Consider the following 27671-nt stretch of genomic DNA (forward strand, 5'->3'; position numbering starts at 1 on the left):
GGAGGACCAATGGGTGCCAGCTTCCCTCCTTGGGCTACCCTTCTGAAAGCCAAGCTAACTACAGGTCTGGGACTTCCCTCAGATAGGCGAGGGGTCGCATTCCTGCCCTCTTAGCTCTTGCCCGCGAGAAAGCAGCGCTCTCTGTGGGTGGGCAAAGCAGGGGTGAGGGCCTGGGGGCCCCATCCTCGGACAGTGGGATGGTGGGGATAGGGAGGCCTCATCCAGTATACTCAGTCACAGCAGAAAAGGGGATTTTTTTTTTTTTTTTAATGGCTTTGGCTGTATCGCTTGAAGCAGGCACCCTCTCAATTAAAGGCACAGAGTCCTCTCTTCTGCCCCACCTGGCTGGGTCTCTGAAATCTAGTCCTGAGTTTGCAGGGGATCACTGCAAAGCAGCACTCTCAGACGTGGGGCTTGGAAGCGCTGCAGCAGCCAGGCAGGGGGCAAGGCTTTGCTCTCCTGCAAGCGCCAGACACCCGGGGCCAAGGCCCAGACTAGCCCCTGAAGCTACAGATCAGAGTCTGGGTGTAGGAGGCAACTGAGATGGTCCCTGAGAGTAGACAGTCCAGGTCCCCCAGAGCAGACCCCAGGCCCTGCCAGAGCTGCGTGGTCAGTGTTCCACATCCTTGGGCAGCGTGAAGTCCCTGACGCTGTAGAAGGAGATGTCTCCGTGATCCACCAGGGCAAAGATCAGAGGAACATCCCCGCTCTGGTAGGACAACCGCTTGAGGGTGCAGAGGTCTGGGACTGGCTCATCAAATCTGCAAGAATCAAGGTGAGACTGAGACCTGAACAGGGGCTGCCCATAAGATTTGAGAATCCAGCCCTCAGAGTTCCCATCGTGGCGCAGTGGTTAATGAATCTGACTAGGAATCATGAGGTTGCGGTTCGATCCCTGGCTTTGCTCAGTGGGTTAAGGATCCGGCGTTGCTGTGGCTCTGGTGTAGGCTGGCAGCTACAGCTCCGATTAGACCCCTAGCCTGGGAACCTCCATATGCCGTGGGTGCGGCCCTAGAAAAGGCAAAAAGACCCCCCCAAAAAAAAAAAAAAAAAAGAACCCAGCCCTCTGAAGCTCCCAGGGAAGGGAAGCTCTCACACAGCAGTCGGGGTGCAAGAGGTCTGGCCCCTGGGCTCTCCTGTCCGCAGACTGCATGACTCTGCTAAGATTCAGAGCCCTGGTTGGGTAAGGGGACTCTTAGCCTGAAAATCCCTCTGATTCACATCCCTTCTGCTGAGTTGAGCCTGGGACTAAAGTGGCACAGGAGAGACGACTCAAAAATGCCAGGAATGAGAGCTGAGGACTGGCAAGCTTGGGTGCCCATAGCGCTCATCGGCTCTGAGGCCTCGCTCCGGACCCCTGGTTCTTCTCGGGGACTAACAACTAGCCAGGAGCACCGAGAGGAGGTCCACCTGGTTTACAAGAGAACTGGCGGCAGCCTGGGAGCAGTGCTCACTGGTCTCTCGTACCCACTAATGCACATCCGAACGTAGGGCTTGCCGGGGTTATTCTTTCGGAACGTGGCCACAGCGTCAGCCTGGTAGACATCAAAGCTGATCTCCAAGCCTCCAGACTTCTCGAGCAGCCTGAGGACCGTGAGAAACCTTAGGAAACAGGGGCTCTCTCCCCCACTTTTTCTTTCCACACCACCCTTTCCTTCCCTCAGGTCCAGGGAACAGCCCCCCCAACCCATCCCACCCAGGGGCACCGAGGAGCCTCAGCTACCTTATCTTGGAACCCTGGGGATGACTGTCTGTCACTCCTCCCTCTCCCCTGGACACACGTGAACGTTAGCCAGAGTAGAGGGTCCCTGGAATGCTCCCCCAGCTCCTGCCCAACTTCAGGAGTCCCATCCCAGCTGCCGACTCTTGGCAGCCAAAGTACTGTGGAGTCAGGCACTACCTGGAAACTCACCGGGCACCTCCATCGGCAAGGTGTGTTGTCTGCAGCACAGAGATAAGCTGAAGGGCTGTGGCTACAAAGATGGTGAAAGTTAAGGCGTGGGTGAGGGGAGTCATCCACCCAGACTTCCCTGACATTTCTGAACCTGCCATCTAGTTTAGGGTGGCCAGATTTAGCAGATTATTTATTTATGGCCATGCCCGCAGCACGTGGAAGTTCCCCGCCAGGTATCGAACCCTGTGCCACAGCAGTGATAATGCTGGATCCTACGCCACAGCTCAAGGCAATGCTGGATCCTTAACCCACTGAGTGAGGCCAGGGATCAAACCCGCCTCCTCATGGATCCTAGTCGGGTTTGTTGCCACTGAGCCATGATGGGAACTCAATGCTGGATCCTTAATCTGCTAAGCCACCATGGAATTCTGCAGGGTTTTTTTTTTAGTAGTTGCTGTTTTAGTATTAAGTATGTCCCATCCAACATTTGGAACATATTTATACTAAAAAATAGTTATCTGAAATTCAAATGTAACTGCCCTGGCAACCCTACTCTAGTTACTTACAACTCACCATGTTCCCCCAAGGATTAAAAGTAGTTTTGAATCTGATAATACCATTCCTGCCTTACTAGTTCTCTACTCTTAAGTGCAGGGCGTACAGGAAAGCTTCCTTTTATTTGGCCAACGTTATCAGCTCCCTGTTCCCTTCTAACGGAGGAGGGAGAACAGGGGCCGCAGCCGGCTGGTGGCAGGGCTGTCCACATGCATCTTGTTTATATGATCTTAAGGACGAGGTTGCAGTTTTCGTTTCTCCTCACCTCTCCCTGGCCACTGATTTACCCTTTCTAAACCCTCCCGCCTGGGGCTCTTTGCTGCTCCCCAGGACGGACCATCCTGTGGGTTCCACTCCCCCAACAGCTCTCTCCTCCCCCATCCGCCGAGGTCAATCCGAGCCCCTCTCAAGGGCTCGCGATTCCTCAGTGGCCAGCGGCCTACGGCAGGGCAAGGGGGTACCTGGGGAGTCTGCTTGACCAGGACTCAGCAAGGGGGTGACAGCCTGGTCCCAGAGGTGTGGGGGGCGGCTCTGGGTCTTCTGCAGGTGCCGCCTCTGCAGCAGCTGCTTGTACTCCTGCCAGCTGGAGCAGCGCTGCACCTCGGGATCTGAGTTCACGTCCTCCCGGAAGTGCTGGGCCTCTGCCTGCTGCTCCCGTTCCCGCCTGGAGAGCTTCTCCTTCCGCTGGTTGAGCTTCTGGCACCAGGGCTCGGCGTCCGTCTCCCGCCCGGCGACATTGGCCGGGAGCAGCTCTGGCGCGGGGGCAAGCAGGAGGGTATGGCGGCCGTCTGAAGCCATGTTGGGGAAGGAGATTTGCTCAAAGTTCCAGCGTGGCTTACACGGCCCCTGGACCCCATTCTCTACTTTGCCACTCTCCTGGCTGCACCGCACCCCCTCCCTGGGCAGACCAGGGCAGGGCTCCAGGGACCCCAGAAGCTGGGAGGGGCCCTCTGGGCCCTTTACAGGGCTTGACTCCTGGGGTTTCTCCTCTGGGCATCGGCTGTTCTGGTTTCGGGGAGGTGGGCTGGAGGTTGCCAGGCTCTCGGGTGTCCCATCCACCCCCTGCAGGGGGTTCTCCAGGGCCTTGGGCTTCTTATTAATGGACCTGAGGGACGTGGGGAGGAAATGCAGCACATCTGCTCCTGATGGCTGAGGTGCACGTGACCCACACGTGCCCTGCTGCCTCCCTGAGCCTGGGCCGGAGCCGCCCGAGCCCCACTCTTAAGCCCAGGCATTCTCCAAGGTCCCCAACACCAGCACTCCGCCACCGGCTCGCCCTGGGCGGTGGCCACATGGGGAGCATTACCGAGAGCTGGCGCTCCTCCTCTTCCTCTTGCCGTGCCGATCCTCCAAGTGCTGGCCGTCCAAGTTCAGCTGCCTCTCGTAAGGGGACAGGACGGAGCTGTGGGGTGAGAATGGGGTGGGCCACAGACCCACTGCTCAGCCTGGGGCTCCCAGCGCAAAGCGTGAGGGACTGGCCCAGAGAAAGTGGGTCAGGGTCAGAGCCACACCCAAGGGCTAAGGCCCTGGGCAGACCTGCGCACGGGGAACACGGGGGCAGCCACCAGGGCCTCTGCGTCTCACCAACGGCACCTCTGACCAGAGGTTCCCTGGAACCAGGGCTCCTGCAGAGCCAGCAATAAAGGACTAATCACTGGTAAGAAGCATCACTGCTAAGAGGACTAGAAAACTTAGAAAACATAGAGAAATGAAAATAAAACCCACGGGTACTACTGTAGTATTTTGTTTCTTACACACACACACACACACACACACTGTCTTCTCCGTAGATTTTTTTCTGTCAAAGATGATCCTGCACTAACATACTGCTGTGTGGCCTTTTTCTTACACTCGATAGCATATTAGGGACATAGCCCTTTATCATTAAACCATTCTTCCCTGCAGTGATTCTTTTCTTATGGCTGTAAGGCTGCACTGTCCGATATGGTACCCCCTAGACACAAAGGGCGACTTAAATATAAATCCATTCAAGTTAAACAAAACTAGGAGTTCCCCTTGTGGCTCAGTAGTGAACAAACCCGACTGGTATCCATGAGGCCGTGGGTTTAATTCCTGGCCTCGCTCACTGGGTTAACGATCCGGCGTTGCCGTGAGCTATGGTGTAGGATCACAGATGCAGCTCGGATCCTGCATTGGTGTGGCTGTGGTGTAGGCCGGCAGCTACAGCTCCGTTTTGACCCCTAGCCTGGGAACCTCCACCTGCCACAGGTATGGCCCTAAAAAGACAAGAAAAAAAATTTTAAAACTCAGTCTCCTGGCTACAGAAGCCACATGAATGAGACAACATTCACACAGAACATTTTTATCCCTACAGAAAGGTCCACGACATAGAGCTGCTCCATGGGATAAACTCTAACCCGTGTGACCACGCGTTCCGCGTTGGATTTATAGGATGTTTCCAAGATCACTGATTTTGCAAAGCGATGCGATTTTGTGTAAGCTCCCCGTTAAACCCAAGTTCGGTGGGGTCACTGACTTTGCTCTCAGCTATTCCTCGACCATGAGCACAGGGCCTGGCCCCCAGTAAAGAGTCAATAAACATTGTTGCGTGAAGGACCGAATAGACGAATATTCTCACAGGTGAACTTCCACACATCTATCCATGACTGTTTCCTTAGACAAGTTCCACTTCCAGGAATTAAAGGAGATGCCTGTTCTAGAGGGTCTGTGACGCCCTGTGAAGCTGCAACGGCTGTACCAGTTTCCCCTCCGAGTCCGAAAGTCTCTGTGGCTCTCAGCTACGCCGGGTGACTAAGGTGACAATCGGCAGAGGCCCCAGAAGGAAAGAACACCCAACCCAGCCAACAGAATGTGAAGTCCTCCTCGACTGTTAATTCCTCACTTGGTCCTTCGTTCATAGTTCCACTCGTTAAGTGCACCTGCACACCTACTAAGTGCCAGGCATTGCTCTGGCATGCACAGTGAGCCGGAGGTGCTCAAATGCTATCTGTGGAGTGGACGGGCTGAAGAAGGGGCCCAATCTGATAGCTCACGATACGCTCAAATGACCAAGATTTGTCCCAACATGGCCCTTGGGAGAACACGTCCAGCAGAAGCCCCCAGCCCGCGTTCAGGGAGTTGCAGTTCCCGCTAAGGATTCCAGGTAGAGAGACCGCTTTCCACTTTGGAGCTAGTCAGCCAGGTCCTAGGACCAGGACAAACTCGAGGGAAATGCGACAGGGATTTACCTGGGTTGGAATCGTCGAACCACATAGCCCAGTCTCTTCAGGTGGCTGAAGACCTCAAAAGGAAAAAAGGAGAGGTCAGAGGTCCACTTCTGAAAACACTTTCTCCAGACAGAAACTTTCCTTGCACCCCCAGATTCCAAACCCTGGGACGAGCTGGACCATACTTCATTATAAATACACACACACACTCCCCCTGCCGCCAAAACAAGGTCTCAGTCTCTGAATTCCTATCACTCACTTACCTTACTCTGGGCATAAATGACATTTAGTGGTTTTTATCCCCCCCCCCCCCCTTTTGGCCACATCCACAGCATGCAGAAGTTCCCAGGTCAGGGAATGAACCCATGCCATGGCAGTGACCCAAGCCACAGCAGTGACAATGCTGGATTCTTAACCCACGGAGCCACAAGGGAACTCCACTTTCAGAGTTTCTTGACTTAAATCCCCAAAAGCTGATAGCTGATAGCTACCAGGAAAAAAAATACAGCCCAGAATATTTTGATACCAAAGCTGTGGTGAGTGAGCTCCTACCTATCGCGCAGGTAGGAAGACAGCAGAAGGTGGAGGACATCTGCCTCCCACCCCACAGACAGGGGGAGGGCGGGGGACTGGCCTCTGGATGTGTCCCTGTGTCCCTGTCAGGGAGGTGCAGGCAGGAATGTCCCCATCTTGCTTGATCTCTCAGTAACCTCCACATGGCCTACCACTTCCTCCTTGGAAGACCTTCTCTTGGCTTCTGTGATGCTCCCTCACCTGCTTTTTCTCCTTGGGTCCCCCATCTTCCCCTGACCTCATGCTGGAGTGTCCGGGTCCCGGGCCACACCTCCACACAGCCCAGTGAGGTTGGCAATACCATCTGTGCGGTTATGATGCCCACATATCTGTCTCTAGCCTTGGGCTCCCCCTCCTCCCCTTTTTCCTGGCTCTCACCTGTGAAGTCAATCATCCACTTGCTTGCTTGCTTATCTATGACCCAAATGCCACCGCGAGAATGTAAGCACTTTAGCCACCGAGCTCTTGACTGCCTGGTAGCCTCAGTACATGGCCCTGTGCCTAGCCCCTTGTCAGTACTCATAAGCACTTGTTAGCTGAGTAGGTGGGTGGCTCCTCTCCGGGGAGAGAATGACAGATACCTGGTACTGCAGGAAAGTCACAGTGTCCTCAGTCAGCAGCAGCTGGTAGGCCTCCTGGATAGACAGTGGCAGGTCTTCGTGGAAGAGCTGGATGGAACCCTGGAAGTGGGGCCAACAGCCCGGCTTGTGAATCCTCCCTGCAGTGGCACAGCCAATGGGGCGACTTCCTGGCTTGCTATACCCCCCCCCACCCCCCATCGCAGCGAGAATATGGCCAACCAGGAAGACAGGGGGTCGGGGAGGGAGGCAGCACTCAGAATTAGGCTGGAATCCCTGCTCCCCGCGTGGTACTCTTGTCTCCTGCTCTGGAAATCAGGTTACAAGCTCCCAGAATGCTCAGATGATATACTTTTCTTCCAATAAAAACATGGCCTTCCCGTTCCTTGGTCCCGAGCCCTTTGCCGCGCTCCCAGGGCCCCACTCACACACTCCAGCAGATACAAGGCCTCTTCTGGGTGAAGCCGCTGCCGTCCCTGCTCTGAGAAGCCCATAGTCTGCCAGAATTTACCCTGCGTGGGACCCAGAGCAAATGTCACAAAGGAGCCGGGAGGGCAGGGAGGGCGGGCTCCCTGTCTCAAAGGCCCACGGCTCACCGCAGGAGACTTCAGCTCCACGAAGCCTTCTTCCGGTCTCCACTCGGCGGCCACCAAACTGCCCCTGGCAAGGAGTGGGGAGGGGGCCGTCTCAATCTGCGGGCTTAGTCGACCCGGTCCGTCCGCCCGGCTCCGCCCCCGGCCCGGCCCGCCCCCCTCACAGGCGCTCCACGCGCTCCTCCGCCAGCAGCTGCCAGAGCTCCTCGCGGCACAAGCGCAGCCGCTCAGCCTGGGCCGCCGAGCCGTCGGGAAGGAAGTCCTTGGGGCCATGCGAGCGCTGGGGCAGCTTCTGGGGCCGCGAGCGGGCGGCGAAGAGCTCCGGCACACTGGGGAAAGCAAGAAGGGACGCGGGGTTAGCGCCACGCAGTCGGGACCGCTCGGCCCTGGCCGGGATCCCCGTCCTGGGTGCCCATCTCCTTCCCTGCGCCCACCCTGCGGTCCCGGCGCCTCCCCCGGGCCGGGCCGCGCCGCGCCGCACCTGAGCACGCGCCCGGGAGGAACCTCCACCTCGGCGGACCCAGGTTCGGGCTCCATCGGGCCGCCGTCTGCAGCTGCGCGCGCGCGCGCGCGCGCCGCCCATGCCCCGCCCACCGCCGGAACTCCGCGCGGCCCTAGCGCCCGCCAATCCGACCTCTGCTCCTCCGCGCTCCAGATCAACCCACCTGCTTTCCACCTTCCTGGTGTCCTGGGTCCTAGCGCCTGCCAACAGACATGGGGCTCGATTCCGGAGGCGGAGAGCTTGCAGGTTTCTGGATTTGTTAGGACCATCTCTCCGATCCCCAGCCCTCCTCTGGGCTCCTCTCTAGTAAAACTTGCGGAGCCTGACGTTTGAAAGTGTGCTATGAAGAGTCAAATTCATGATCTTCCCCTCCGCAGCCCTGAGCTGCTTAGTCCCCATCACCCATTGGGACAGGGAGGGAAGAAGAGGGGTGTAGAGATGGGCGAGTGCTAGGTTCCCGAATTCCAGCTTCACAAACTGGAGGCCGCCGAGGGCTGTCAGATGCGATCTAGGGAGGTTCGGTGTTCCTTCAGGGTCTTCCGTTGGGTCTCTTCCTAAGGGCTCGGAAACTATGTTTTCAGGGCCGGGGGCGGGAGGCCGCTGTCCGACCCACGATGGTGCTGAAGCGCCACCATAGATGGTCATAGGCACCTCCTCGAAGCTGGGGTCCCCGCCGCCGCCACCACGGGCCGCTCCGACACGGGCCGCTAGGTGGCACCATTGCTCCAACCAGCGGTTGTTGGTCTGCTATTCTGGCCTCGCGGGCAGAGGTCGCCGCGGCGGTCCCTGGAGGGGCGAGGGGCAAAAGGGAAGGGGGATTTCCCAAGTGAGATTCCTGGGTCTCGGTTCCCAGACCCCTTCGCATCATGTCTTCCCTCCCGCCCGTCACAAACAGGGCACCTCACCCTTCAGTCTGAACCCTAGAGCCCCAGATCGCCCCTGCTCCAACAGCCGGGACGCAGCGTACTCTCGTCCCCACCCCCGCCGCTTCACCTGGGCGCATGCGCTGAGCGAGGCAGTGTCCAAGGTCCGGACCCGAGTGATGGGGGCGGGGCCTGGGCGGCTCGGGGCGGGGCCCCAGGCACTGACTGACAGCCCGACTGCGCGGCCGGGACGATCCCTCCGCTCCCGATCCGGCGGGAGGGAAGGGGGAGGGGCGGGATTTCCTGCGGGAGGCGCCGAGCCGGCCTTGGAAAAGGAGGAGAAGAAGGAGAAAAGGGGTAAGGGGGGCAGTGGGAGCCGCCGTCCGGAGTGCCAGGGACCGAGCGGGACCAGCCGGACCCCCAGCGGGGCGGCTGGAGAGGTGAGACGGCGGGGTCTGAGCTGGGGGTCAGCACCCTTGAGGGCGGGTACAAACTAACTTTTCCTGCGGGATCGGCGGGCGCCTACATCTGTCGGCTCCTTCTGTCCTTTTCGCGCCCCTATCCCGTCCTCCCGCATCAATCCCTCCGGCACTTGGCCCTCCCGGTCCCTCCCGCCGCTTTGTTCCCCGGTCGGCTGGAGCTGGGCTGGGTTGGGGGGGTTGCGCGGCGCTGGACTGGCATTCCGGGGGGCGGGGGAGCCAGCCCGACCCCAGGCACTGCCAGGGGCGCCCTCCCCCAATGTCGGCCTCGGGCCTTGAGCTGGAGTGCCCTCTGGGTTGGGCTTGGGACATTTTGGGAGGAAGGGCGACCCCAGCTAGGGCCCCAGGCCTGCACGGGGCTCATGCCACAGGACTTGGGCAGCAAATTCATGGCCACTGAGGAACTGACGTAAGCTTTTCTAAAGTGAAGTCGGGGCTCTGGGCCACAGATTCAGGCTTGGGGGGGGCCAGGCAGCCTCATTTACCAGCGGTGCCCCAGCTCTTATCTCTGTTCTCTGCCCAGCTGCTTCCCCATCCCGCGCAAGGGTCAGCAACAGGTGCCGGAAAGCCTCCCTGTCCTGCAGGCAGACCCTCGGCCAGAGATGGAGAGCCGTAGCTCCCACTCCACCCTCTAGATTCATGAAGAGCCCTGGGGCAAGGGCATCCAGCTATTACAGCAAAGCTTAGAGAGGGAGGGGTCTGGGGGCAGGCGCCTTCCACAGGGAGTGACCACGGGCCGGGCTGCCTGCGCCTGACCTTCTGCCAGGCCCCACCTTCTGGCCCACCAGTTGTCTGTGGGTGTCAGTGCCCGGGGCTGTGGAGAACAGGCTGCTGGCCCCGCCTACCCCAATGTGTCGTGCTGCCAGGGCCCCTCCTGCCCCAGGTTGAGGTGCTGCCAGGTGCCCTGGGGCCTCAGTGACTCAACCTCCCCCTCCCAGGACCCCTTCCCCCCACCAAGTGCTGCTCTCAGGCGTGGTGGCTCCCTCCCCTCTTTGAGTGGCTCAGCCCCTCCCTTGACTCACAAGGGCAGCCAGGATGATTTGGGGGGTCCCTGGAGGCCCTGTCCGGTTCTTTCTCTGAGCCCTGCTTCTGGGACCCTTTCAGGCTCTGGCCCAGCCTTCAGCGGACCACACCTTTTCCAGACCCCTGACACCTGTCCACCGCCGCCGCTGCTGCCGCCGCTGCCCAAGGCCCGAGGGAATGCAGGCTGCCCTCTGGGTGGGCACTGGTGCTCCTGAGCCACTTTGGGAAGATTGGCGTTCCCAGTCCTGGCCCATCCCTGGGCTGTCGGAAGCTGCAAGCTGATATCCGTCCAGATTTCCACACAGCCTCCACCCCCTCAGAGATCAGCTTTCCGGCCTGTGGTGGCAGCTCACGAAGCACCTTGAGGGAGTAGCTGTCAGCGCCTGACAAGAAGCCCCCAGCCTGGGACACCAGACACCCTCCCCCCCGGACACCTGGTCCTCCCAAGGGCCCAGGGATGGCACCCTGACGCCTCGACTTAGATCAGCTTCCTGCTTCTGCCCTGGAACCCTGATCCCAGCCCAGGGACCAGGATGGGTCGTGAACAGGACCTAATCCTCGCTGTCAAGAATGGAGATGTGACTGGTGTGCAGAAACTGGTGGCTAAGGTCAAGGCTGCAAAGACGAGTGAGTACCTGGTGGGGTAACTGCCCAGGGAGACCCTCCCCTGAGTGCCAGGCCATAGGGAGGCCTCACCCTGACCTGGGGGCTTGGCGGGGGAGGACTGCCTTTTTCCATACAAGGAGCGCCTCTGTGTGGGAGAGCCAGAGAGGAAGTTGGGTCCCCTTGCTGTGTGTCCTTAGGCAAATCATTTAACCTCTCTGGGCCTCAAGTGCCTTGTCGGTGAAGTAGGAGGATTGAAGTATGTTCATTCTCATTTTTTTGAGTATCTATTGTGTACCAGGCTCTGAGCACGAGCCACATGAGCCACAGCGGTGAATGAAACAAACCTAAACTCCTACCCTCGTAGAGGTGCCTTTAGCAGGTGGTTTGTCCAGCATGTTCTTTGGAGCTGTGGGGTTTCTGGCAGTGGGTTAGGAAGGACTGACTGCAGAGAGCTCCGCCCCCACCCCCAGTTCACCCAGAGCATCTCTGCATCTTTGTCAGCTTAATGGAGATATCAGTATGATAGCTTTTTTCTTTTCTTTTCTTTCTTTTGTTCTTTTTTTTTTTTTTTTTTTTTTTTTTTGTCTTTTTTGCCTTTTCTAGAGCTGCTCTCTCGGCACATGGAGATTCCCAGGCTAGGGGTCAAATCAGAGCTGTAGCCACTGGCCTATGCCACAGCCACAGCAACGTGGGACCTGAGCCGCGTCTGCGACCCACACCACAGCTCACGGCAACGCCGGATCCTTAACCCACTGAGCAAGGTCAGGGATCGAACCCACAACGTCATGGTTCCTAGTCGGATTCGTTAACCATTGTGCCACGTTGGGAACTCCCGTATGATAGCTTTTTAAAAGAGAACTCTTCTTAAAACAAAGTTCAACATCAAGTGCCTGCTAAGGTCCCCTTCTCTCTGATTTCTCTGTCCCCTGGGAGGGGTGTGTGGCCCAAGTTAATTTTCTGGAGGTTTCTCTGCAGCCTGGGGTCTCTAGTCTTGACAGGGAGGTGGGGTTCCATGCTCAGGTGGCCACACCTGACTTCTGTCTCCTGAGTACCTCTGCAGTGAGACACCCCCCCACTGCCCGAGGGGAACTGAGCTCTGAGGTTCAGGGAGAGCTCTCTGGACTGTCCCAAGAGGACACTGGACTTGTCCCCTTGAGTTCTTAGACCAACAGGCACAGGAGGTGGCTCCTGCCACCAGCCTGGGGCCGGGGGAGGCAGAGTCCTCCTTGAGGGCTAGGGCTCCAGCCCCAAGATACACAGTGGCCCTGTGCACAGGCAGGAGTCCCCTAGTGATGTCCCCCCACTCCTGGGCACATGGGGTGCCGCAAGGAAGGATTCTGAGGGCCCAGGAGTTGTGCGCACGTGTGAGGGCCCCCACTTGCACGCCAGGGTGCACACCTGACGTGTAGGGAGATGGGACTGCAGGGGAGGTGGACACAGGGTGAGCCCGATGGGGGGACAGTGCCAAGGAGGGCCGGGCCGGGGGCCCCGAGGCCCAAGAGTGGGAGCCTCTCCTGCTCCTCCCCTCACCTCTGTGTTGTCTTTGGCAAGCTGCCCAGCGGGGCCTTGGTTGAGCCGCTGCTGGCCTCACAGCCCTGGGGAAGCGAGGCCCTCAGGAGGGCAAGTGTTTGGGGTCTGGAGGCCGGTGGCGGGAACCTGGCGGCAGGGCTCCTAGGCTCCAGGGGAGGCACCCTGTGCCCAGGGGGACATGTCTGTGGGGGACGATGTCCCAGCCTCCAGGGGACGTGCACAGAGTGATAGGGTCCTGGGACTGCCTGTGAGGTCCTGGCGCCATCTCCCCTCCCAGTCCTCTGAGAAGCTGGGAAAGCTGGGTGACAGGAGATCACAAGGTGACACTGGCAAAGCCTACAGTTACTGAAATATTGTAAAGCCCTCAGTTCCCTTGAGACAGGTGTGGGTTCATCCACTTGACACATAAGGCAACTGACACCCAGAGAGGGTTAGCGATTTGCGCAAGGTCCCACGGCCACTGGCGGGCCGATCAAAGACAAGCCCGGCCTTCTCCCCTGTCCTTCCACACTTGACAGCCCTTCAGAATTACGTCGGGATTTTCCTGAACGTGCAGGCTCCCTAGACTCCCCCAGAATTACAGATCATCACAGAGAGCCTGGGAGAAGGCTCTTTAGGGAGTTCCTGTTGTAGCTCAGCGGTTTAAGAACCCGACTCGTATCCATGAAGATGTGGGTTTGATCCCTGGCCTCGCCCACTGGGTTCAGGATCTGGTGTTGCCGTGAGCTGTGGTGTAGGTCGCAGACATGGCTCGGATCTGGCGTGGCTGTGGCTGTGGGGTAGACTGGCAGCTGTAGCTCCAATTTGACCTCTAGCCTGGGAACTTCCATAAGCTGCACCTGTGGCCCTAAAATGCATAAGGGAAAAAAAGCTCTTCAGGTGATTCTAAAGCCCATCTCGGAAGGCAAAGTCCTGCTCCATACCCAGAGAGGCAAAGAAAACTGCCGAAGGGAGGTGTCAGGGACCCCCCTTTCCCCTCCAGGAGGTGGCTGGAAGCTTTCTGGCTGTCCAAAGAAAAGTGCTTCCTCGGCCTCCTCCACTTGCCACCCGGTCACTTGGCGCCAGCTTTCGTGGCCTCCCCAGGTCCTCTTCAGGCAGCAGGTGGCTGGGAGGAGCAGGGTGCTGTTGCTGGCCTTGCCTTCTGCCCCCCCTTCCCTCCCTCCTTCTTTGGCCAGAGGAAATGGAGTGGGCTGGGGTGGCCCGTTGAGCTCACATCCTCTGCCGGAGCCTAAATCAGGAGTGACCCTTCTCCACCCCCAGGGCCAGGCCTGGGAAGAAGCTTGTGTCGCAGGGGAAGCGCCTGGAGCCACTGCCAGGAACCGGGACCCTCCACCCACCCGCGGAGGTCCCCAGCCCAGTCACTCTGAGCCTCTCCCCCACCGCCTTTCCGGCCATTGTTCTGGAAAGAACAGAGCCACCCAGCCAGGCCCTGCCCCTGTTCCTGTCCCTCCTGTCATGCTGTCCTGGCACTCCCTGGAGGGGCTGTGTCTCCCCGCCGCACCACCCCCATCCCAGGCTGTCCAGGCTGGCAGCAGGTGGAGGGACATTCTGTGTCTGTTCTCCACTCGTGGTTATCCCTGAGGCTCAGAGAGGTACCATGACTGGCCAAGGTCACACAGCACATAGGAGGGAGAAGAACGTGCACCATGCACTTCCGGCTTCTAGGGCCCCTGGTCTTGCCACTGCCCAGAATGGTTCTGTGTGACAGGACTTTCCAAGGGGGCTACAGGAAGGCTGGGAAGCCTGAGTTTCTTTCCAGCGGTCCCGCCCCCTCACCTCTTCTGTCCTGCTCTGCTCCATGCTCCCCTCTTCAGATCAGCCGTAGTGGAGCTGTCCCCTTCGCCCCGTCCTGTGCCCCCCACTGCAGGGTTGGTCCCTCCCTTTTGGAATGAGGCCCTGTCTTGCTGGGGTAGTCAGGGGCCCACCAGGGCCTGGGGGGCAGGCCTGGACCAGCATGCCTGGCACTCTGCCCGGCAGGGTTGAGCCAGGCCTCCTCCTTCCGGGCAGGGGTGGGTTCCAGCAGGAGGCGGGGGCTGCCTGTGTGTGCATCCTCCTCCCTCCCCAGTCCTCTCCAAGGACCACCCCTTCCCTGCCCTGCCTCGTGCTTGGAGCCGCACCTGCAGGAACCCTGGCCCTGTCCCCAGGAGGAGGATGAACCAGCATCCTACCTGTGCCCCGTGCTCCTCTCGTCACCACGCAGCAGCGAGCCCCCTGCCCTGGGGCTGGGGACCTCTGGGCTAGGAGCCTGTGGGTGCCAAGTCTGCAGTTACTCCCCTGATGGGAGCCGGTGGGGGCGCTGTACCGGCCTTGGCTGGTAATGGCTAACGCGTAAGGAGTGCCGAAGGGTGAGAGCGCCCATCTTTACAAGGGCGTTGATTTCACAGCCTTATGAGCAGCTTCTGTGTTCAGCCCTCTTTACAGATGAGGACGCTGAACCAGAGAGGTTAAGTGACTGACCCAAGATCACACAGCTAGTACATGGCAGAGCCCGGGCACACTGGAGGTCTAGGCGACACCCCTGTCCCCACCCTGCTCCACTCAAGGATGCCCCAGGGCTGGGCACCGTGGCCCCTGAGTCCAGCCCTGGCATCCACCCTCTGCTCTTGAGCTGTGGGTACCCTCCCCTTTCTCTCCCAACCCCTTGGCCCAGTGGGACAATGAAACTGACTCCCTGGCCCATTCGGGCAGGAATGCTAACCACGCGCCCGTGGGCCTGTCCACTGAGGGCCTAGCATGCCAGTCCCCCTCATCTCCACCCCCTTGGAGTCTATAAACAAGCGGGGCTGGGGACCCGGGGAAGCCAGGCCACTGCTGCAGCGGCTCCCCGCACTGAGTGCCCTGGAGCTGATGGGCCAGGGTGGGGAGCCACAGGGTTTGGGACTGCTAACGGGCCATGGGGCAGGTGCTCTCCTGCTCTCCAAGAGGTCAGCTGGAGTTGGGAGGTGGGCGGGCAGGGAGGGTTCGGTGTGGGTGAGGCCAGATCTTTTGGAGGTGGCCTCATGCCTCCCACTCTGACCCCCCAGAGCTCCTCGGCTCCACAAAGAGGCTCAACGTCAACTACCAGGATGCGGACGGGTAAGCAGGCGCGCTCGGCCCTCTGGAGCGCTGGGGGGTGGGGGCGGGGCAGGGGGAAAGACCCGGGGCCTAGAGTCCCTTCCCCTCTCAGACTTGGCCCTGGAAGCATGTTTGCGGAGAGCTCCGGGCTCTGCCCATCCGCCTGCCCCTGCCTGTGGAGCTTTCCATGAGCAAGGGGAGGGGGCCCCGGTGCCTCCCTGAGTGGCCTTCTTGGGTCAGATTCCAGCAGGGCCCCCTTTTCTCCCCGGAGGGTACGAGCCCTCGGGCTCCTGCTCCCACGGCCCCCTCCCCTGGGCCGGCTGGGGGGAGGCCAGACAAACAGGCCTCTCAGCCCAGACACTGAGCCCTTTCATGCTACAGCCCGGCTGCTCTGCGCTCCCACGGCAGGGCTGGCAGGGTGGGGGGGCGGGCGGCGGGGGGCAAGTTACTCACCCTTGCCAGCCCCCAGGGTGGGTGGGTCTGCTGGGGAGGACCAGGATTTGGGGGGGTGGGGGACTGCTCACCGACACCCCTGCCTTCTGTCCTACCCCTCCAGATTCTCTGCTCTCCACCACGCTGCCTTGGGGGGCAGCCTGGAGCTCATCGCCCTGCTGCTGGAGGCTCAGGCCACCGTGGACATCAAGGACAGTAATGGTGAGACCCCAGTGGAACCTCCCCGCTGCCCTCTGACCCTGTGGTCAGAATTTTGGGATAGCAGGTGGACATCTATCACCCAGATGAGGAGGTTGAGGCAACATCGCTGTCCCGAGGTCACCAGATCCTCCCTAGTGGGCAAGGTGGGATTCTGGCTTCAGGCCTGTACAGCCAGGCCTTTCCCTGACCTAACCCAGGTCAGGCCCGCATCCCTTCCCCTGGGTCTGGCGCCCCTCTAGCTGTGGGGAACAGGGGCTCCAGACTCTGCTCAGGTCCCTGGACCCCTTGCCATCCCAGGCACTCCCTCAGAAACCCCCTTCCCTCCGGCAGGCATGCGCCCGCTGCACTACGCGGCCTGGCAGGGCCGGCTGGAGCCCGTGAGGCTGCTGCTGCGGGCCTCCGCAGCCGTCAATGCCGCCTCGCTGGATGGGCAGATCCCGCTGCACCTGGCTGCCCAGTACGGACACTACGAGGTGGTAGGTGAACCTGCCTGCTGGGGCACTGCTGTGGGAGGTGGGGGCTGGCCCAGGGGGCCAGCCAGGCCAGACCCCTCACTCGCCCGCCTCCCCCCACCCCAGTCAGAAATGCTCCTCCAGCATCAGTCCAACCCATGCCTGGTCAACAAGGCCAAGAAGACGCCCTTGGACCTGGCCTGCGAATTTGGCCGGCTCAAGGTGAGGCCTGCTGCCCTTGGGGTCCTGGATTCTGGGCGTCCGTGGGGCCTCAGGAGGAGGCCCTACCGGCGTGCTGGTTGCTGCAGGTGGCCCAGCTGTTACTGAACAGCCACTTATGTGTGGCACTGCTGGAGGGTGAGGCCAAGGACCCGTGTGACCCCAACTACACCACACCCCTGCACTTGGCTGCCAAGAATGGCCACAGAGAGGTCATCAGGTACCCTCCGGGGCCCCCCCACTTCCTCATCCTCTTCCTGTGGGACCGGCGATGTCCCCTCAGGGCCCTCCCTGCTGCCCTCTTCGCCCTTGCTCTGGATCGCTCTCCCTGCCCCCAGCAACTGGCTTCCTCTCCCGCCTGCCCTGCAACTCGTGCTGTCCCCACCCACCCCAGGCAGCTCCTGAGAGCTGGGATTGAGATCAACCGCCAGACAAAAACGGGCACGGCGCTCCACGAGGCCGCGCTCTACGGCAAGACCGAGGTGGTGCGGCTGCTCCTGGAGGTGAGTGTGGGCTCCTGGTCCCCCAGCTGGGGCACACGGAGCCCCACCAGGTACCAGGTCGGAGACCAGCTGGGGAGGCAGGGGAAGGGGTCTCCACCATCAACAAGGTGTTTTGCATGGTGGGGTGCGGGGGTCCAAGTCGCTGCATCTGGAGAGCAGATGACTGTGGCTGAGCCCACGTTCTGCCTCTTAGTCGCTGAGTGACCTTGTATTTGTCCTTGATCCCATCTCTGAGCTTCCATTTCCTCATCCAGCGGTGGTCCCACTCCTCCCTACCACCAATCGGGTGGAGCTTCCACTGTGGCTCAGTGGGTTAAGAACCTGACGAGTATCCCCAAGGATGCGGGTTCGATCCCTGGCCCTGCTCAGTGGGTGAAGGAACCCACGTTGCCTCAGGTGGCGGCCTAAGTCACAAATGTGGCTCAGATCCCGCATTGCTGTGGCTGTGGGGTAGGCCCGCAGCTGCCGCTCCAATTCAACCCCTAGCCTGGGAATGTCCATAGGCCATGGGTGTGGCCCTTAAAAAAAAAAAACCGATCTGAAAGTAGTAGCTACCTCCGGGGTAGTCGTGAGGTTCGGGAGAAGCAGCACATCAGGGGCTCAGCCCGTACGCCCCCTGCGCCGTGCCCGCAGGGCGGGGTGGACGTGAACATCCGGAACACGTACAACCAGACGGCGCTGGACATCGTCAATCAGTTCACCACCTCCCAGGCCAGCCGGGAAATCAAGCAGCTACTGCGGGGTGAGTGTGGGGGACACCCAGCAAGTGGAGCAGGGGCGGATGTGACACTTCCGGGCCTGAGGCTGGGCAGGCGGGACTGGAGAGGAGGGAAGACCCTCAGCCGAGGCCTGTCCTCCCCCTTCTCTTAGAGGCGTCCGGGATCCTGAAGGTCCGAGCGCTCAAGGATTTCTGGAATCTCCACGATCCCACCGCCCTCAATGTCCGGGCAGGGGACGTCATCACGGTGAGGCCGCGGTGCCCCTTTGCCAACCCAGATGGTTCGCTGGCCTTTGCTTGGGCGCCTACTGTGGACCTGCCTCTGTGCTGAGGTCTTTCTATGCGCTGTCTCATTATTCTCTCGAATCCAAGTAAGGGCTTCCATCTTCCAGCCGACTAAACTGAGGCTTAGAGACGTTAAGTGATTGGCCCAAAGGCACCCAGCCAGCAAGCAGTGGCGCTGGGATTTGAACCCACGCTGATGCCGGGACTCTGGGTTCTATGTCCTAGAGGCACACAGGGGATTGGGCTGCAAACTGGCGGCAGGGGCGGAACCGTGGGCCGGGCTCGGGCCTCAGAGGCCAGCGCCTTGGTGGGAGGGAGGAGTGGGACCACCACTGCAGGGCCGACTGCTGAGGGCGGGAGGCGACCACTGTCATGGTCTGTCCCCCTGCCCATCTGCCCCAGGTGCTTGAGCAGCATCCCGATGGCCGCTGGAAGGGCCACATCCATGAGAGCCAGAGGGGCACAGACCGGGTGGGCTACTTCCCTCCGGGCATCGTCGAGGTGGTCAGCAAACGGGTGGGCGTGCTTGCACCCCGCCTTCCCTCCGCGCCCACCCCCCTGCGCCCAGGCGTCCCCAGGATGGCTCAGCCCCCTGCTCATGACCCCCTGCACCCCCTTACGTATGGCCAGCTGCCTCGGGTGGGCCTCAGCCCAGACAGCCCAGGTATGTCCTCCCAGGGGCAGTGCTGGGCTCCGGGGCGGGCGTCTGGCTTGGGCAGGCTGCCAGTCAGCTGTTGGCAGGGCCAACTGGGGCTCTAACCCCTTGGCTTCTGCCCCCTGCAGCAGGTGACAGGAACAGTGTGGGCAGCGAGGGCAGCGTGGGCAGCATCCGCAGCGCCGGCAGCGGGCAGAGTTCTGAGGGTACCAATGGCCACGGCCCCGGCCTCCTTATTGAGAATGCCCAGGTAGGAGGGAGGGGGCACGGGGACCAGGGCTGGGCACTCCCCCCAACCCCTGCTGCTAGCGCCCCAAATGCTGAGTTAGCCCCTTCCCGGTCTCCAGCCGCTGCCCTTGGCCGGAGAGGACCAGGTGCTGCCAGGACTGCAGCCCCCGCCCCTGGCAGGTAGGAAGGTGACTGGAACCTGGATCGGGAGGCCGAGGGCCTGGCACCCCTTCCTCCTGCCACCCTGATTCCATTCCTCTCTCTCTCCTTGAAGACAACCTGAACCACCGCCCTCCGGCCAACTTCCGCTCCGGGGAGCAGCTCTTCACACAGGATGTGAGGCCAGAGCAGCTGCTGGAGGGGAAGGTGTGACCCCCACTGGGGAGTGGGGGGTGGGCCTAAGCCCCTGCTCAGACCAGCCCCCGGGGAGGCTGGGGTTGAGGGCAGGCATGTGGCCTTGGCTCCCCAGCCCCAGCAGACCTGGCTCCATGAACTTCACCCCACAGGATGCTCAGGCCATTCATAACTGGCTGAGTGAGTTCCAGCTGGAGGGCTACACTGCCCACTTTCTGCAGGCTGGCTACGACGTGCCCACCATCAGTCGCATGACCCCCGAGGTAGGTGCCGCCTTGGGAGGGCGGGGCAGGAACCAGCGGCCTGAGGACGGGGCCTCATGGCACCACTCTGGGTGGCAGGACCTGACGGCCATCGGGGTGACCAAGCCCGGGCACAGGAAGAAGATCGCCTCCGAGATCGCCCAGCTCAGCATCGCCGAGTGGCTGCCCAACTACATCCCGGTCAGTGGGTGGCGGGCGCGGGCTCCCACCCTCAGCTGTGGCTTTGTGGTGCCTTCCTGGCCTGGGGGCCGACATGGCTGCTCTTGCAGGCGGACCTGCTGGAGTGGCTGTGCGCGCTGGGGCTGCCGCAGTACCACAAGCAGCTAGTGAGCAGCGGCTACGACTCCATGGGGCTGGTGGCTGAGCTCACTTGGGAGGAGCTGCAGGAGATTGGTGTCAACAAGCTCGGTGAGGACAGCCTGGGCCTGCTGGCTGGGCCCCCACGCGCTGCCCACGGTGTCCAAAGGGTTTGCAGGGTCCAGGAGGAACTGGAGGGGGGGTCCCTTCCAGGCCCAGCTAACCCCGCCACCTCTCTCCACCCTGCGCAGGTCATCAGAAGAAGCTTATGCTGGGGGTGAAGCGGCTGGCTGAGCTTCGGCGGGGTCTGCTGCAGGGGGAGGCCCCGGGGGAAGGCGGCCGCCAGCTGGCCAGGGGCCCGGAGCTGATGGCCATCGAGGGGCTGGAGAATGGGGAAGGTCCGGCTGCGGCTGGCCCACGCCTCCTCACCTTTCAGGGCAGTGAGCTGAGCCCGGAGCTCCAGGCAGCCATGGCAGGGGGCGGCCCCGAGCCCCTCCCTCTGCCCCCTGCCCGCTCCCCCAGCCAGGAGAGCATTGGGGCGCGTTCACGAGGGTCCGGTCACTCGCAGGAGCAGCCTGCCCCCCAGCCCGGTGGCGCAGACCCCAACGCCCCACAGGAGAGGAATCTTCCTGAGGGCACAGAGCGGCCCCCTAAGCTCTGTTCCCCACTTCCTGGCCAAGGGGCCCCCCCTTATGTCTTCATGTACCCCCAGGGCTCACCCTCCAGCCCAGCCCCAGGGCCACCTCCTGGCGCACCCCGGGCCTTCTCCTACCTGGCTGGCCCCCCCGCCACTCCGCCGGACCCGCCCCGGCCCAAGCGCCGCTCCCACAGCCTGAGCCGGCCCGGCCCAGCCGAGGGGGAAGCCGAGGGCGAGGCTGAAGGGCCCGTGGATAGTGCCCTGGGCAGTTACGCCACCCTGACCCGGCGGCCGGGACGCAGCGCCCTGGTCCGGACCAGCCCCAGCCCAACCCCGACCCGAGGGGCGCCCCGCAGCCAGTCCTTTGCCCTCCGGGCCCGCCGCAAGGGCCCCCCGCCACCGCCCCCCAAGCGCCTCAGCTCTGTCTCTGGCCCCACCTCGGAGCCGCCTCTGCTGGATGGCAGCCCGGGGCCCAAGGAGGGGGCCCCGGGGCCCCGGAGGCGAACCCTGAGCGAGCCCGCTGGCCCCTCGGAGCCCCCTGGCCCGCCCGCCCCGGCTGGTCCCGCATCGGACACCGAGGAGGAGGAGCCGGGGCCCGAGGGGACACCCCCATCTCGGGGCAGCTCGGGAGAAGGGCTCCCCTTTGCGGAGGAGGGGAACCTGACGATCAAACAGCGGCCCAAGCCAGCCGGCCCCCCACCCCGGGAGACCCCCGTGCCCGCGGGCCTGGATTTCAACCTCACAGAGTCAGACACTGTTAAGCGGAGGCCCAAGTGCCGGGAGAGGGAGCCGCTGCAGACGGCGCTCCTGGCCTTCGGGGTGGCCAGTGCCACGCCCAGCCCCGCCACCGCCACCCCCCTGCCCTCCCAGCCCCCCAGCGAACCCCCCTCGGCATCACCCAGCCCTTCCCGGCCTGACCCCAGCAGCCTGCCAGCCCCAGGAGCTCCAGCCCCTCTCTGTCCCAGCCCCCCGACCCAGCCCCCCTGCCCGGGGCCAGCTCTGGAGAACAGTCAGCGGCCCGGGGAGATGGAGCCCCCGGCTGCCCCTGCCGCCCTCATCAAGGTGCCCGGAGCAGGTATGAGGCAGGGCCTGTGGGGAGAGGCTGTTTACAGGGATTGTGTCCAGCCCAGCTGAGTCACAAGCCAACCTTTTTGTCTCTGCAGGAACAGCCCCCAAGCCTGTGTCTGTGGCCTGCACCCAGCTGGCATTTTCTGGCCCTAAGCTGGCTCCCCGGCTTGGCCCCCGCCCGGTGCCCCCTCCAAGGCCAGAGAGCACTGGGGCCTCGGGCCCAGGCCAGGCCCAGCAGAGACTGGAACAGACCAGCTCATCCTTGGCAGCGGCACTGCGGGCGGCGGAGAAAAGCATTGGTGCTGAGGAGCGAGAGGGGTGAGGGGGACGGGGGGCTGAGGGTGGGGGAGGCGGCATAAGAGCAGCCCCTCCCAACTCCTTTTCCCAAGGTTCCGGCAACGTTGGGAGGGGGGCTTCGCCATCGTGTCGCAGGCGCATCCCCAGACTGGGGAGGCTCCTGTTGGGATGGGAAGCCTGGGTTCTGAAGTCACCCAGCTCTGACCTGCAGGGAATCCTGGTGGCTGCCACTTAGAGGCATGTGAGCTTGGGCAAGTCACGCCTCCCTGTGAGCCCCAGCACCTCTGTGCAAGGAAGGGGACAGTGACGTGACTGCCTCGGGAAGCTGTGAGAATTAGAAGAGGCACACAGTCTGCTTGCACCAACCAGGCTCCCAGGAGCAGCCCCCTTGCCCAGGGCCGGCAGAATGCGGACCGCTGGCTGATCTGATCCAGTCCTTCTCCTGCAGGCCCCCTGGCACCTCCACCAAGCACATTCTGGATGACATCAGCACCATGTTCGATGCCCTGGCTAACCAGCTGGATGCCATGCTGGACTGAGTGGACCTGCCAGGAGCCTTCGACAGTGCCCTCCGTGCCCTGCAGCGGCCCCTGCCTGTCCCCCGGCACAGAAGCAGCTCCTGCCGCCCTAGCAGGGTCCCTCCTGCTGCTCCGAGCCAGCAGCTGTCAGCACTGCAGCTCCAGGAGGCAGCCCCACGGGAGCCGAAGGGACTTGTCAGAACCTGACCTCTCAGCAAAGCCCCCCCCAGAGTGTAATCCGACGGGACGGCCCTGCCCCTTGGACAGGGACCCTGGTAAGAGCTTCCTCCCCAGGAAGAAAGCAGTGGTGGCAGGGCTCCTGGGGTGTTTTCTCTGTCCCTGCATCAAGGCCCTCTGGCCACCCGCTGTGCTGTCCCGGCTCCCTGAGGAGGCGGTGTGTCTAGCCTGGTTCCCTGCACGTGTACATGGGACGTGTAAATAAGCAGCCAGGGACCTGCTCCCAGCGGTGGCCGTGGCAGCGCCCAGGCCGGCCTCTGCTCCCGCCCCTGCCTGCCCTCAGTGAGGCAGGCAAAGCTGGCAGGGGTGGGGGCACTGGATTAACAGATCCCTTAAACAGATCCGCAAAGTCCAAATCTTTTCAACTGTAAATGTTATTTTTTAAGCAGAGAGAAATGCATATATTTTAAAAGGAATTTATTCTATCTATAACCGCCTGAGAGGACGCAGTGGGGGAGGGGCTTGGGACCACAGCAAGAGCACCCACTGGCCACCTCAGGGCTGGGAGCCTGACCTGGTGGGCCCAAGCCCCAGCTCTGTAACCATTAACCTCTTCCCCCAACTAACACCAATGAAAAGTGTCATTCCACGTGATCGGGCTGTGTGTTTGGATCTGTGCCACGGACCTCTGAGCCCAGGGGTCAAGCCTGAGCCGGACCTGAGCGCTCCCACCGACGTGCGAGGAGGAAGGCCCGGGTCCCCGCCGTCGGGACTCCCTCGCCCACCGGCCGAAGCCTTGGGTGGGCCCCGCAGGGGCTGCCTCATGGACCAGCCCCAGGTTTTTTTCTTAAGCGGTTTAGAAGTTTTAATATAAACCAGTCCACATTCATTCCTAAAAGGCTCATTTCCAGTAAAAAATATACACCAGTAAAAACATTCTCACAGGATAACTGGGGCAGGGGGCTAAAAGGAGCCCTGGGCCGTATCCCCAGGCCTGAGGGCAGGCACAGGAGGAGGTTCCCGGGGAGGCAGGGGGGACCCTGCTCCACCTTCGGGTCCCAGCGTGAGCCTCCCCCGCAGAGCAAGGGACAAAAGTACTCAGGGCGAGGCCCGGCCCTGCCCCAGGAAGACAGGGAGAGGGGACCTGGGGGGGGGGATACGCAGCCCCCCCGCCCCCGCCTTTACAGGGACCTGAACAGTCACTCAGACCTCCCACGGCTGCTGCCACTGCTCTCCCGCAAATGGCTAAAGCTCAGGCCCCGCAGCGCTCGGTCCGGGCCGGGCCCAGGGCGCTGGGTTAGGGGGCCCTAAAGGGGGCGGCCCCTCTATTAAGCACATGAGGTCATACATTCAAGAGCCCAGGGGTCTCCCCCTGGCGAGGCCCAGGGAAGGGCCAGACTGTCCTGACACCGGGGCCACAGCTCAGCTTCTCTGTAAGCCCCTGGGGACAGGACGGGAGCCAGGCCTCCGATGGCGTGGGGTGCGAGAGCAAACCCTGAAACATTCATGATATCAATTCCCCAGACTCAGAAACGGGCCTGGCTTGAGCTCCAGGGACCAGGGCAACTGTGGCCGCCACGGCCAGTGGCTCAGAAGGGGGAGTTCATGCCCAGCTTCGTTTCAAACTGCAGCTTCTGTCGCTTCTGGTAGCGGACCCGGACCCTGGTGGGCGGGAGATGGAAGTCCAGGTTAGCCCAGGCCTCCAGTCCCGGGCACGGGCAGGACAGCGAGGTGGAGGGAGGGATGGGGCCCAGGAGGTGACAGCTGGGCGACCACGCCTGCGCCAGACGGGGCGCCAGGCCGGCGGCTCACCGAATCTCGTGCAGCTTCACGATCTCGTTGGTGACCACCACGAGGACGAGGGAGAGGCAGCCCAGGAGCCACGTCAGCAGAGGCACGTCCTCTAGGCCAAAGTGGACGCGGCTGTCCCTGTGTGTCCACAGCCGCAGGTCCACTGCCGTCTGTACCACCTGGCCCAGCAGCCTGCAGGAGGGGGCAGCCGCCTCAGCCGGGCTCTCTGGCTTCCTGGCCTGCTGTTCGCCACGGGAGGTGCTCACCCTTCAGCCCCCGCCCCACACCCCACCCTCACCCACAGCCCCCTGCAGCCCCGCCCCACCCTCCACCCCGGCAACACTCACACCACGGGCACCGTCACGGCCCACCAGAGGTTGGTCAGGGGGCTCTTTCTCCACAGGGGCTTGGTGCGATGCACGTGGGTGACAGAGATGAAGACTGGGGAAAAGGGGGTCGCTCGTGGGCATCAGATGTCCCACAGCTGGGGGCCTCATCTCAGGGTGCCCACCAGCCCCCACGGCCCCCACCGGGGCGGCCCCTCACCAGTGTGCAGGACGGTCAGGGCGGCGGCGAGCTTCTGAGCTGGCAGTAGCCCGTTGGCGAGGTCGTCAAACCAGGCTGGAGCCGTGTCGGCGTGGCTACCAGAGCAAGAGGGGTGCTGAGCCTCCCTCCTCTGGGCCCTGGGAGAGGGGACCAGGATGGGTGTTGGGGGTGGGACCCACCTGGGCAGCATGATGGAGGAGCAGTTGGTGAGGTTGCGGGCCCGGGAGCTGTCGCAGAAGCTCTGCAGCGTGAAGCCAAAGCAGATGAGGCACGAGCTGATGGTGAGACTGAACTTGAGCAAGAAGCAGAGCAGGAAGTAGTGCTGGGTCTGCGGGAAGGAGGAAGCCTGTCACTGTGGCGGCCGCCCCTCGGGCACATGGATTCAACTCGGTCCTCAGCAACCGGGCAGGTCGGGGCGATAAGGATCGGGGACCTTTCCCAGCTCTCTGAGCCATGTCTGCAACCTACAGTGCAACGCATGGCAATGCCGGATCCTTAATCCACTGAGTGGGGCCAGGGATCGAACCCGCGTCCTCATGGATGCTAGTCGGGTTCGTTTCTACAGAGGCGCCACAGGAACTCCTGGTCTGGGGATGTTCTGATGGAACCCCCCCACCTCTCCCCCAAGGCTCAGCCCCTCCGCGCTCACGCCTCAGGAAAAGCCCAGGCTTGCAGGCTCCATGTCACTTACCTTCTTAGGAATGGACTGCAGGTTTTTCCCCGTTGCCATAGACATGATGGAGCTATGGGGGGGCTTCCCCAGCAGAGAGATGCTGAAAAGCAGAGACTCAGTGAAGGGCAGTGACCGTGACCCCAATTCCCATGAGGGACGCCCTCCGGGAGTCTTGCGAGTAAGGACAAATCTGCTGCGCAGGAGGGATGAGACAAGGGGGAGAGGCCCCGGGGTCCCCTGTGCCTAAGGAGAGCACTGAGCATGGCTTCCTGAACCCGGGCCCATGGGGACACCCGGTGACATCCCAGCCCTGCCAGCCTGGCCTCTCACCTGAGCAGAGGATAGCAAAAGCATGACAGCCACAGGATATCGGTGGTACTCAGGATTGGTGGCAGCTGGACGAGGCAAGAGAGGAACTGGACCAGGAGAAGCCAGGAAGCACCATTAGATTCTGGCCAGGAGTAAGACGCTGGCAGCTCCAGGGCTGCCTCGCCCTCTGCCCAGAGACTCTCATCCGGGCTGAGAGGAGAGGGGGCTGCAGGGGACACTAGTCTGCCAATGGGGTCATGTCCCAAAGCCCGGCTTTTGCAGAGGCTGTGAGGCTTCCTGGCTGAGCTGCGTCCTCCCAGACTCTCAACTGGCCCTTGAGCGAAGGGGCCCAGGGCGCTGGCCCCACCTCACCTGGGTGACCACAAGAGTCAGCTGGCACTGCAGCAGGAAGAGGAAGCACTTGCGGATGCCGTAGGTGGCGTGCCGAGCCTAAGGACCGGGAGAGACAGCTGGTAAAGCTTCAGCAAGAGCCAGATGCCCCAGATGTTCCTGCCAGGGAGGGGCAGAGGCGAACTAATCTGCCTGGGACCCAGGAGCGCTTCGCAGGGGGTGGGGGGTGAACCACCCTCGGGAGCCCGCCAGCCGGCAGGTCCCGTGAGGCCCCTCCCACCCCCGCGGGCCGCGCCCCCGCACCCCACCCCCAACGGGCCCCGCCCAGAGCCCCACCCCCAGCAGGCCCCGCCCCCAGAGCCCCCACCTGCTCGATGAGCCGGATGATGCTGATGGTCTCCTCCTGGCGAAAGGCCAGGGAGCACGGCAGGCTGTTGAGCTGCCCGGAGAGCTGCAGAGGAGACAGGCCGTCCGAGGCCTGGGCCATGCTGGTGCTGGTGGCGTAGCCGAAGGTCTCCCAGGAGCAGCGCGACGGGTACAGGGGATCCAGGGCAATGCTGCTCAGCGTGGGGGGAGGCGTAGCCATCAGCGCCCGTCTGCCAAGACCCCTTCTCCCATCGGACTGAGCAAGTACCCCTCCCTCTTCCCCCCGCCACACGAGGTCCCCTGGTGCCCAGCAAGGCAAGATCCGGGGTGGAAATCCCCCCGACCCCAGGCCCCTGCAAGCCCGCGTCTGGGGTCCCCGGGGGGCAGAGGAGACTCTGACCTGATGTCACTCTGCAGGAAGAGGCAGCTGTTGCGCAGGTTGGCAGAGCTGCCCAGGCAGCAGGTCACCTCTCCATACTCCTGCATGATCTTGATCATCTCGCACATGGCTGAGGGGGCAGAGACGGGGGGACAAGAGTCAGGCGGGGGGAGCCCCATGTGGGGTGCCGGGCAGAGACCGACAGGACAGAACAGGAGGCAAAGGGAAATGGGCCTCTCTCTGGGGTCGTCCTGCCCCCAATTTCGTGAACATCGTATAAATATTGTCACTTCTGACTCCCTAGAATGGGCCACCCACCCCAGGCTCCCCCCGGGGCCGGCTGAGCAGCCACGGCCCCGTGACTCACTCTCGGGGGTACAGTCGGTGAAGAGGGGCACGAGCAGGGGCACGTTGTCGATGTTCTGCAGGTGGGGCCGCACCTGGTGGATGCCCCGGGGCAGCTTGGCCTGGAGAGAGCAGGCGCCAGTGGCCT

The 27671-nt window shown here is 62.1% G+C and overlaps 3 protein-coding genes across 58 annotated transcripts in view; 1 reads left to right on the plus strand and 2 right to left on the minus strand.

Annotated features, from left to right (window-relative positions):
• Positions 1 to 248: 248 nt before the first annotated feature.
• On the minus strand, positions 249 to 8852 carry TSEN54 (tRNA splicing endonuclease subunit 54). Of its 6 annotated transcripts, XM_021066651.2 has the most exons (12): positions 8789 to 8852; positions 8047 to 8669; positions 7546 to 7710; positions 7385 to 7448; positions 7217 to 7300; positions 6792 to 6890; positions 5659 to 5711; positions 3756 to 3851; positions 2911 to 3554; positions 1913 to 1973; positions 1468 to 1584; positions 249 to 761 (listed from the first exon to the last, which is right to left on the minus strand). In XM_021066651.2, exons 5-12 carry the CDS (start codon positions 7280 to 7282, stop codon positions 611 to 613), a joined length of 1287 nt encoding a protein of 428 aa, XP_020922310.1. In that variant the 5' UTR covers positions 7283 to 7300; positions 7385 to 7448; positions 7546 to 7710; positions 8047 to 8669; positions 8789 to 8852; the 3' UTR covers positions 249 to 610. The 6 variants fall into 6 exon arrangements, with proteins under 6 accessions (XP_020922310.1, XP_020922306.1, XP_084839860.1 ...); XM_021066647.2 differs by lacking the exons at positions 8047 to 8669; positions 8789 to 8852 and adding an exon at positions 7863 to 7933; XM_084983734.1 differs by lacking the exon at positions 249 to 761 and having other exon boundaries at positions 1510 to 1584; positions 1901 to 1973.
• A 175-nt stretch (positions 8853 to 9027) lies between these two features.
• CASKIN2 (CASK interacting protein 2) lies at positions 9028 to 23417 on the plus strand. 2 transcript variants are annotated; one of them, XM_021066645.2, is made up of 20 exons: positions 9028 to 9186; positions 10330 to 10875; positions 15408 to 15459; positions 15995 to 16092; positions 16423 to 16568; positions 16671 to 16766; positions 16853 to 16983; positions 17158 to 17266; positions 17900 to 18008; positions 18137 to 18231; positions 18672 to 18933; positions 19053 to 19174; positions 19272 to 19332; positions 19427 to 19518; positions 19659 to 19769; positions 19848 to 19949; positions 20039 to 20177; positions 20318 to 21778; positions 21867 to 22089; positions 22517 to 23417. In XM_021066645.2, exons 2-20 carry the CDS (start codon positions 10782 to 10784, stop codon positions 22605 to 22607), a joined length of 3594 nt encoding a protein of 1197 aa, XP_020922304.1. In that variant the 5' UTR covers positions 9028 to 9186; positions 10330 to 10781; the 3' UTR covers positions 22608 to 23417. The 2 variants fall into 2 exon arrangements, with proteins under 2 accessions (XP_020922304.1, XP_020922305.1); XM_021066646.2 differs by having other exon boundaries at positions 10368 to 10875.
• The window catches only part of TMEM94 (transmembrane protein 94), a 37584-nt gene continuing 33138 nt past the window's right edge, over positions 23226 to 27671 (minus strand). For 44 of the 50 annotated variants that reach the window (XR_014820659.1, XR_014820655.1, XR_014820661.1 and 41 more), the window contains 11 exons: positions 27546 to 27645; positions 27200 to 27308; positions 26801 to 26990; positions 26455 to 26532; positions 26104 to 26189; positions 25792 to 25873; positions 25280 to 25428; positions 25101 to 25195; positions 24902 to 24995; positions 24576 to 24746; positions 23226 to 24425 (listed from right to left, as the gene is read on the minus strand). Coding sequence is in view for 32 of the 50 variants with exons in the window: in XM_084983471.1 (XP_084839597.1) it covers positions 24353 to 24425; positions 24576 to 24746; positions 24902 to 24995; positions 25101 to 25195; positions 25280 to 25428; positions 25792 to 25873; positions 26104 to 26189; positions 26455 to 26532; positions 26801 to 26990; positions 27200 to 27308; positions 27546 to 27645 (1227 nt within the window). In the remaining 18 variants the exon portion in view is untranslated. Of the gene's footprint in view, positions 24426 to 24575; positions 24747 to 24901; positions 24996 to 25100; positions 25238 to 25279; positions 25429 to 25791; positions 25874 to 26103; positions 26190 to 26454; positions 26533 to 26800; positions 26991 to 27199; positions 27309 to 27545; positions 27646 to 27671 lie in introns of all 50 variants that reach the window. The other 6 variants (XR_014820651.1, XR_014820649.1, XR_014820650.1 and 3 more) reach the window with 2 other exon arrangements.

The sequence above is a fragment of the Sus scrofa genome, chromosome 12 (assembly GCF_054392235.1).
Source record: "Sus scrofa isolate SSC_HxYL_T2T_F1_AM1 chromosome 12, Sscrofa_HxYL_maternal_Yorkshire_Landrace_v2.0, whole genome shotgun sequence".
Classification (NCBI taxonomy): Eukaryota; Metazoa; Chordata; class Mammalia; order Artiodactyla; family Suidae; genus Sus; species Sus scrofa.

Coding starts and splice junctions, on each gene's coding strand:
- TSEN54 (XM_021066647.2), bottom strand. CDS start 7,918: ATGGAGCCCGAACCTGGGTCCGCCGAGGTGGAGGTTCCTCCCGGGCGC. Junction 6,891..7,216: donor CCTTGTATCTGCTGGAGTGT/GTGAGTGGGGCC, acceptor CCCCACTTCCAG/GGTTCCATCCAGCTCTTCCA. Junction 762..1,467: donor GTTCGGATGTGCATTAGTGG/GTACGAGAGACC, acceptor TGATTCTTGCAG/ATTTGATGAGCCAGTCCCAG.
- CASKIN2 (XM_021066645.2), top strand. CDS start 10,782: ATGGGTCGTGAACAGGACCTAATCCTCGCTGTCAAGAATGGAGATGTG. Junction 15,460..15,994: donor AACTACCAGGATGCGGACGG/GTAAGCAGGCGC, acceptor CTACCCCTCCAG/ATTCTCTGCTCTCCACCACG. Junction 19,519..19,658: donor AGCAGCTGCTGGAGGGGAAG/GTGTGACCCCCA, acceptor TTCACCCCACAG/GATGCTCAGGCCATTCATAA.